Below are 10038 nucleotides of genomic sequence, written 5' to 3' on the forward strand. Positions count from 1 at the left end.
TGAATTGAATAATATTTTCAATGAAATGAACGTAAACTCTATCAATATTATATACAATACTCAAAAGCTTTAGTGAAAACCAAATTGAAGAAACCATTTACCCAAGAAACTCTTAACGTATCAGGGAGAAAGGCCTGGGCCATATCCCCCTCACATGAATTTCCAACTCAATGACAGATTTCCTTCCCAAGAGAAATTGCACAGTATTCCTTCCACAACATACTGCTGCAACCTAAAATATTTAGCATGTGTGGAGAAAATATTTATGTGTGGAGAAAATGTTAGCACCTCATTTCTTGTTTGTAGTAAGCAGGGCTAAATATCAGAAATTACTGAAATGTAGGGGAAGGAGTGGCAGAACCTGGGGTAGAGTTAAAAGAGGCATCAGTCTAGAATCTCTACGTAGCCACAAGCAAACTAAGTCCAGCCCCCTTCAAATTCCATTGACTGTCATGCAACTCCTAGCTGATGCTGCTAGTTGAGAAGATTCCTGTGCATAAGCATGAATTGTAATAAATCAGCTTCACTGGTTCTTCACCTGAACTTTCTTGCCTGACATGGCACTTCAACAAGCCTCACAATTACCGTAAAGAAGAAACCAAATAAATAGGTGAGATTTATTTCACTCTATAAAGGACCACCGCAGTCCAACAATATCTGATTGTCAGCAAGACAATCTTTCTTTTTTGCCAATCAGTTGGCAATTATGAACATTTGACCACAATAGCCATCGATTGCCTTGGAAGTAGTAATCCAACCTACTCCAAGGACAAGAACAGGCTGCTAAAAAAAAATTGGTGCCTGAATGGTCATAAAATTATAAGACTACATTTAAGAGAAAGAATATCTTCAGAGTAATTATCATCATGAAACAGCTTGCCTTTTGGCAAATCGCTTCAAAGCGGGTGAGTAAAGTAGACTTTTTTCTTCCCATCTTTTCCAAATACTTTTTTTTTTAATTACAACATAAAAGCAATGGTGGACCCGGAAAAAGGTTGCTTCACTTTTGGTTGCGGGATGTGGTAGCGCAAAGGCTTAACAATGCTGGAAGTGCCAGTCAGAAATGATCTGCACTTTGGCGGTTCGAGTCCAGCTCGTGAGACGGAGTGGACTCCCGTTGCTCGATCCCTAGCTCCTGTCCACCCATCAATTTCAAAGCATGCAATATTTTGAGTTAGATCAATGGGTACTACTTCAGTGGGAAAAAAGCTAGCTGCACTCTGTGTTCAGAGAGCGAAAGCCACTACTGGACGTAGCTGGACACGAAGCATTGGGACATGAAGCAAGGAGAGGAAAGACCGCTAGCTGGGGTAAAATTAGTTCTCCCACTGCAGTGCACCAAGGACAGGTGTGTAAGGGCGGAACAGAATGAACTAGCATTCTAGGCTATCAGGACTGCATTGTGTGTTTAGCATGTGCAGATTTCCCTGACACTTGACGCCATATGCTACCTACCTACCTGGTTTCTCTAGCTGCTTGTCTCAACAAATGACTCTAGGCGGCTCACAATTCCGAAACATATTTGATTTCCTACTGCCAGGCAGATGCCAACGAGAAGCTTACAAGCTGTATTAGATGCAACCACCAGTTCTCAGGCAAGCCAGAGGCTTTATGTAAACATGGAGGAGACATCACTGACAGACAAGGCCAGGTAAAGAACACCCAAATTGCAATTGACATAAAATGGCCTAAGACCCGTACGGGGTTTACCTCCTACATTTGGCACTAGATTGTATATATACATATAAATATACATGAACAAAAATTAGATGCACCTAATGAATTCAGAATATTTATTAAACTGCTGGCAATTATAATTTAACTCAAATTCTGTTCTGATAATGAAATGTTGCTGTTGCTTCTGCCTTTATTGATGTGGGGTTGAGTTTTGATAAGGATTACTGTATCACAGAAAGAAATTGTCACTTCAATGAGTTCTCATACATGCTTATTATGTAATATCAATTAACATGAACCATAGTTACTACCAACCATTTCTCCATTTATCCTCCATCTAATGCTTTTCCAAAACTATCCAGGTTGATATTTTATATTATTTCATCTCGTTTCTTTAAACCATTTTTCACAAAATGGCCTACTAGTATTTTTATTAATTGTGGAAGAAGAGACAGTTTTCCAGTATTCACTTTTTTTAGCCCATGCTCAATTTTAGACAATTAAATCATGTTCCTGGATTTACTTTAATTCTCAGCCCTTAACCTCTAAAATATTCTGAGCTGCAGTGAACAAAACCACAAGTGTTACTTCTAATGTGTGTGTCAACAGAGAGCAGGAATTTCTTCAGAGGCTGCATATTAAGTCAACATTTTCATTAATCCACCAACAACATCAACTTCAGCAACTCAAATGCCCTCATTCTTAAAAAGTCATCTTTCAAAGGTAAACGCCGAATCCATCAACTTTTACTTGATCTCATTTGCCATTAAATTGTGTATTTCCCATTCTAATTTGGAAGATTTTTTTTAGAGTGTTTTGTTGTCTCAATTTGGTGGCACAAAACTAGCCCACTAGAATTAAGATAACGTAAAATGTTAATGCCACTTTATAATGCATGGAATGGCAATCACTAAATAGGATCTTAGATATTGATTTTTGTTGTGAATCATACCTTTGGCTTTAACGTCACATTTTTAGTAAGATAGACATGTACTCTAGCACACCAATTTTGATTGTTCCCTGTCATACATTTCCTGCTAAAAGTTAAGGACAGTATGGTTAGTTCAGGAATAGTATGACACACGATTGATCTCACCTAAGATACTCACATAATACCTACTGTATTCTATAACTATTTTGAAGGCCAATATACTATTGTTCACAACCTGTCAACTAGAAGTTTAAAGTACAGTCAGGATACAAAATTGTAGTCTTTTTTGGGCAGGGGTAGAACAACTTGCCTTCAGAGGTTGTGGGTGCACCATCACTGGAGGCTTTTAAGAAAAGACAGCCACTCATCTCAAATTGCATAGGATTCCTGCTTGAGCAGGGGGTCAGACTAGGAGACCTCCAAGGTCCCTTCCAACTCTGTTATTCTGTTACATTTAAGCTTCTTCAGTTCTGACTGAATGGTGGGGAAATATTTTGAACTGAAGAAGCTTCTTGGATGACAAGCAAAACGTTTTCAACGGGGCGGGGCGGGGGGGGGGGAGAATCCAGTCTCCTTTTGGGAAGCACCTCTGGGATTTTGCCCTGTCCTGGATGAATGATGGCGTAAGGTCTTCTGCCTTGGGCAGGGAGTTGAACTAGATAGAAGGCCTCCAAGGTCCCTTCCAGCCCAATGATTCTATGTTTCTCCAGAGCAAACTACCCATTATTATAAATGATTCTGTGACTTCAGTTTCCACTTCAAAAGCACATGGAACATTTTGCTCTGATGAACAAAGCATGGGATGGATTCTAAATTATTTCTGAGGGTCTGTATTATCATCCACAACAATTAAGTGGAGGAGACCATGGAAACAGCCTCTATTTGAGGTTTCTGGATTGACATAAATGGCAGAGAGGTACCTAAGTAGTTCGGTTCCCAAAGTCTTCATTCATCAGTCTCTCTGCCTGAGTTCTCACAGGTCAGTAGCTACCTTGGCCTCAACAGAGAAAAACTATGAAGCAGCGTTTTAATGATAATGGTTAGATTTCTTGATCCTTTCAATAGATTACAGTTCCATTTTTATACAGATACACACACTTTAAAGAGAATTCAATCAATGTATAATTATTTCCTGAATAAGTACACCATTCACCCATGCACCGAACACATTATTAAAAATGATCCTATATTTTATAATGTATATTTTTTATGCTACTGGATATAATACTTATAATGGTACGAGGCACAAGTGCCACATATACACCCATTTCTTCCCTCAGTTTTTTTTTTCCTTCAAAAAAGCAGGGAAAGGTGGGGATTTTTTCCATTTTCAAAATTTCTAGAGATTTCGCCTCTCTGACTTGGGAAGGGATGGACAGTTCCTCCACCCTCAATGGATCAAGTCCTCTAGAAATGTCATCTTTCACCTCCAACCCTAAGTAGGCTAACACTAAGCACTTCAGATCGCAATGCTGTGCAACTCAAAATCTTCTGCTCCAAGCCAATGCATTTCAAAAACATTTATCACTTATGTTTTGGGGAAACCGGATGGCTCCAACTTTTGAGACGTCCAGTTGCAGGCTAAAAGTGCTGACTTCTGGAATTCTTCAACTACAAATCCTATTTGAGGTTTTTGTTAAGCTTTACTGGAGCGTTTCCTCACACAAAAATGCCACAGCAGAGAATCAAACAAGCCACAACCACACTGGGATCTGAAAAGCAGCTGCTAAGAAAGCAAACCCTGTGTCAAATTTATGGTTGGGCTGAAAGCTTTTTTAACTCATGGCAAAAGTCCACGAAAAGAAAAATGCAGCCTAGATGATCACGCAGACCCAGCTCAGAATAAGACTAGAAGGAGATTTTTTAGCAGTGTTGTTTTGTTATGTCCTACAAGATCACATGCATTGGCACAACTATCTTTCTGGGTGGGCAGACGCATATTAGACATCTCTAGTGTATCTCTCCTTCCCTCTCAGCCCAACAGCCAGAGTGGCATACCAGTAGTCCTTGTTTAATTACACAACTAGGACTAGAAATTCTATCTTTAAGCAGTGTGCTCATATGACCACACTCCTAACAGCACTTCTAGCAATCCCCCATTGCTTATGTGACTGTAACCAAATAGTTCCTGCTGGCTTCTCCATTGACTTTGCCTATGAGAAGCTGGTAGGAAAGGTTGCAAATTGTGTTCAGATGAATGTGGGGACACTGCAACAGCCATAAGTACAAAGTTCAGTCACAACAAGTGGTTGTTAAACAAGGACTACCTTTGGTTGTGAAGCTCCTGGACTAGGAGAAGGGAGATGGAAGTTTCCCATAGAAGTTTGACTGGCATGACTTTGGGTCAGTTACTGTCACACCCCAAGGTACCAGGTGGTCCGTTGGTGAAGGCTAGCCTGTTGCTCCACTTAGTGGGCTCCCATCTTCTAGTACCTTCTCAGCCATGGGAGAACTTCGGGTCAGTCTCTCCCTGTCATCCTTATGCTGGGAAGTCAAAAAACATTAATCTACCAACACATATTGGGGCAGCATGGCAGATTACGTCCATAGGCCTTCAGGAAGAGGACTTTATCCTGTGGCAGATTAATCCAAGCTTATAATAATACATATGAAATCTAAAGTATAAAATAAGACTGTACAGGAGAGTATCAGTAATCAATAGTTTCAAATTCCAAAACGGTGACAATTAAGTGCAGCTTACAACCTATATTTTTGCGGCATGGAAAATTTAAAGAAACTATTTTTGGGAGGCCATACTAAAGGGAGAATTTCAGACACAATGTAAAAGAGAAGATACCATATATAGCAGTCAAATCTTGTTTTTGTAATCAAGAAGCAGCCCTGTCCTAACTCAGGCAGTGATTTTCATTACAACCACCAACAGAAGGAAATTTAGGGCTCCTGATCACAGCGAGAATTAAAGTTATTGTAATGGGAGAAGGTTGCAACAACAAAAGGTGAGTTTAACAACTTGCTTAATGTAAGAATTCCCTACCTATAAGATTCTCTGGTCCAGCAACCTCTTTTGAACAACCTAATTTAGCTAATACTTATGGTGTTCGAGCCAACAGCATTCATGTAGCCATCATGTAACCAACGGTTCGGCATCTATCCAGCAGCGTCACTACATTTTAAGATAATCAATTTCATGGGTCATATTGCAAGAAATACTTTTTTCTAAATCTTCTGTCAATCAATTTCTCTAGGCAGTATCTGGTCCAAGGAAGCACCACTCCCATGATCTGTGAAAGTCTATCTTAAAAACCACTTTGTTAACTTTAAATGGAAGCCCATCAACTCAAGATGCTGCTCAACCACGATTCCCACTTGTCTCAGTTAGCATGGGCAATGGTGAGGAAAGATGAGAGTTGGAGTGTGAGACATCTGGGAAGTCATGGCTCCTCATACTTTTATTAAGAAAGAACTTTTCCACCATGCATCCTTAAGTTGAAACCCAAGTATTCATCTTTCAAGGTAGAGCAGATTAGGAAACTAACCTGATTTGAAGGACTAGAAGTATCCTTTATTACAAGACAATCTTGTAAGTTTGCCCATGTCTTCTCTTCCCTCCCTCTTATACCCTAGGAGTCAGAAAAGTAGGAAGGAGCTGCACAGAATTCCTTTGTAATACTCTCTCACTTCTTTGAATCTAACACAAGTTAATTCTGCAAATAATTATTTCCTAAAAACCTCCCGGTCACCATTCTGGATTTCAACCCCATCCTCTTCTTTCACCATAGGGATGACCCATATTCTGCCCATCAGCTCCATTGCTGCTGCTTCTTTCCCATCCATGGTCTGCGATTTCCATTGGCAAACTTTCTTCCTATAAACTTCCTCCGTTGACTTGACCCTTTTGGACCTGTTTTGACTTCACTAGCATGTTCAACTAGTTAACATGTCCAAAGTTAGCAGCGATACTGTTGTTGGGACAACCCAGCCCTAGGAAATCAGATCCCTTGATCTCGTATCCCTTGATCTCCTTTGATTGTTCTTCCCTGCTCCCACCTCAGTTTTAATTTCAGGCATTTGTCTTGGGCAACATCAGCCAGCTGTTGAATAAAAGCAATTGGGCATTTAAGGTTAGATCAACCACCTTCTTGTAGAGGTTGCCATAAGGTTGCCATAAGCAACCTCTACAGGAAATAATATTCCTCTTTAACATAATTACAACAATCCTAATATAATTCCTAAGAGAGAATATTTGTCATCGCACAATCATTATGCAGCGGTAATTGGAAGACCACCATTATCAGCACTTTTTAAAAGCAGTAGGTCTATAGAGAGGGAGGGGGGTAGGAGACAGAAAATAACTGAAACTAACTGAAGAGAATAAACTGAAAGCACAATGTAGCCGAAATAAAACACCTAAAAATAAGCAAGACTAAAATAAAAAATAGATAAAACGATGTGTTGATAGAATATTTGCAGTTCAGGGTTGGACTGCGGCTCTTTTGAGCTTGGTGGTTTTCTTGCAGACGTTTCATTACCGAATTAAACTCCCACAACAACAAAAACTAATATTTATTAAACTTACATCCTGCCCATCTCACTGTTGAAACAACTCCACTAATCATTCCAACCCCCAACTTTCCGAGAGCAGTTTTTCTTTCATTTTTTGGAAAAAACCCAAATAAATACTTTTCATCCCTGAATGATGAAGGGTGGCCAGGACTGACACTCAAATCCTTGCAAGAGGATGGACAAATCAAGGCGAAAGCTCTCAAGAGACACCGATGCTCAAGGGAGAATTACACTTCCCAGCACCCATCCTTCCATAAGCCACAACCCCTCCGCTCCCTTGGAAACCCATAAGCCAGCCCTTAGCTTCCTAACCAGGGCTGGGTTTTTTTTGCAAATGGGGGTGGGGGAAAACAAAAAAACCCACCCAGGCTGTCTTAAGCAACAAGCTGGCTTCCCAAGAGGCCAAAGTCCGAGGGTCTTTCTTCCCAGGATGAGACTTTTGGCATCCATGTCATGTAAAGCGGAGAACTGGGCTGGCCTGAGAACATGAGTGGAGGGGGGGGGGGGGGGTAAGAAGACCCCAAAGCGGGAACTTCTGAACTGGGATTGCTTAGATCAATCAATATCAAGTTATTATTATTATTCATTAAACATGAAACTCAAGTCAACTGAACATTCAAAAATGCACCACAAATACCATTGACTGGTGCTAATGGTTGATACGGGTTGCTGCCAGCATCCTAGGTATCAACCAAGTAATAATAATAATTATTATTATTATTTTTATTCATTAAACATGAAACTCAGTCAAGTGAACATTAAAGTTGTGTCACAAATACCATTGACTGGTGCTAGTTGTTATTATGATCAAGTTATTATAATTATTATCAAATTATTATTGTCAAGTTGTTGTTATTATTATTAATTTCTTTTATTCATTAAGCACGAAGCTCAGTAAAGTGAATGTTTAAAGATGTGTCACAAATTTCATTGACTGGTGCTAACGGTTGATACGGGTTGCTGGCAGCATCCTAGGTATCAACCAGGTATCTTCTTAAAATATATGCTGTTCCTATTATTATTATTATTATGTGGATAATTTTTGATGAGATTCACAGCCTTTGGGGCTGGTTGATAACTCAACAGCTCGAGTCCTAACCAAGGACCTAGGAACTGTTAAGGTAACGTCGGAGGATATAAGCCGTTCCAAGTAGGGTGGTTTTTGGTAGAATCAGAATGTTCAGTATTCTTTTTCTTATTATTATTATTTGGTTAATCTTTGGTGAGATTCACAGCCTTTGGGGCTGGTTGGTAGCTCAACAGCTGGAGTCCTAACCAAGGACCTAGGAACTGTTAAGGTAACGTTGGAGGATATAAGCTGTTCCAAGTAGGGTGGTTTTTTGTAGATTTTTGTAGGTTGTTGTTGTTATTATTATTTAAACATGAAACTCAGTCAACTGAACATTTAGAAATGTGTCACAAATACCATTGACTGGTGCTAATGGTTGATAAGGGTTGCTGCCGGAGAGTACTAGGTATGAACCTATTATTATTGTTGTTGTTGTTTTGTTGTTATTTCATCTCATCAAATTAAACGAGACACGGTTGCAAAGAGATATCAAATGGCGTGTGGTTTGAGGAAGGGGGCTGTTAATACATGGAGCACCCCGTTTTTAGGCAAAATGTCGGTTGGAGGGGGGGGGGGACTGGGAAGATCACCCAAATAAATGTCTGCCCGGATCGACCTGAGGTATTTCTGCCCCCCATCACCACCACCGCCATCCTCCCCACAAAGGAGGGAGGCTGCTGCCCCAGATGAACTGCAGCCCCTTTTTTTTATTTCCCCTCCTTCTTGGCGGGATTCCTCAGGAAGAGACAAACGCTCCCCGCAACGGCCGCCTCAGGCTCGTCGTGAGGGAGAGAGTTGGGGGGGGGACGACGACTTATGGGGCCGGCTCCCCCTCAGGGAAAGGCGCCTTTCCCACGGCCGCCTCTTCTCACGTACACGCGTACTCAAAGGAGGCCCCTCACGTTCAGCGTGTTACACGCGGGTTTCTTTTCCCCCCGGCTCTCCCGGTGAGGCAACTTCTCCCCCCCCCCTCCCGCCCGGCCACAAAAGTCTCCTCAGAGATGGCTTCCCTCCTCCGCCTCAGGCCCAGCATCTGAGGGGGGCCTTGGGGGCCTCCTTCCCGCGCGCCACCAGCGCCGGAGCCCCCTCAGACTCGAGAGCCGGAGGAGCCCCGAGCAGCGGCCGAGGCCCAGCGCCCCAGCGCCGGCTCCCCTCAGGCCCGCCGGCACTTCTGGCCCTGGACGCGCCGCCTTCCCTTCCTTCCTTCCTTCCCTCCCTTCTCCTCACCCCCTCCGGGACTCACCGGGCCCCGTGGCGGCCCCGGGGGCGGCTCCCCCGGCCGGGTACATGGCGGCCGAGCGCCGGGCTGCGTGGGAGGCGAGCGGCGCGGGAGTCCAGGCGGCGGCGGCGGCGAGGGCAGGAGCAACGGCGGCGGCAAGGGCGGCCGAAAGAAAGGAAACCCGCCTCCGCCCGCGCCTCCGCCCCGAGAGGCTGGCAATGGGGCCGCCCTCCCTGCGGCCGCCCCGCGCTTCTCGCCGCTCTCGCCGGCCGGCCCCGTTTCAGCTTCCCCGGCCCGGCGGGGAGAACCCCGACCGGACATCTCTCAGCCGGCCTTCCGGGAACCAGGCTGGCGCCGGAGCGCCCGGTTCCCACGTGCCGGCCGGCGTCGGTTCTGCCCCGGTGGCGCCGCGAACCGAGCCGGGCAGATGCCGGTTTTCTGAGGCGGCCGTTGCAGGATTGGGCCTCTCGGCGTTTGGGCTGACCCGAGATCCGCATCTCGTGTGAACGCGGCCCCTCGCGTGTCGCCCGCCTCGAAGCTTTCGCGGGAGCCTTTTCTCCGGGTTAAAGGAGTTGGGGGGATGCCCGGTGAACGGCTTGCCAGCCACGAGAGCCGGTT

General features: G+C 43.7%; 1 protein-coding gene across 2 annotated transcripts in view; it reads right to left on the minus strand.

The window, feature by feature from the left end:
• The window catches only part of AGO2 (argonaute RISC catalytic component 2), a 55213-nt gene extending 45647 nt beyond the window's left edge, over nt 1-9566 (minus strand). For both annotated transcript variants that reach the window (XM_032223164.1, XM_032223163.1), the window contains exon 1: nt 9445-9566. In XM_032223164.1, the coding sequence (XP_032079055.1) occupies nt 9445-9490 (46 nt within the window). In that variant the 5' untranslated portion in view covers nt 9491-9566. The remainder of the gene's footprint in view (nt 1-9444) is intronic.
• Between the last annotated feature and the right edge of the window lie 472 nt (nt 9567-10038).

The sequence above is a fragment of the Thamnophis elegans genome, chromosome 8 (assembly GCF_009769535.1).
Source record: "Thamnophis elegans isolate rThaEle1 chromosome 8, rThaEle1.pri, whole genome shotgun sequence".
NCBI classification, from domain to species: Eukaryota; Metazoa; Chordata; class Lepidosauria; order Squamata; family Colubridae; genus Thamnophis; species Thamnophis elegans.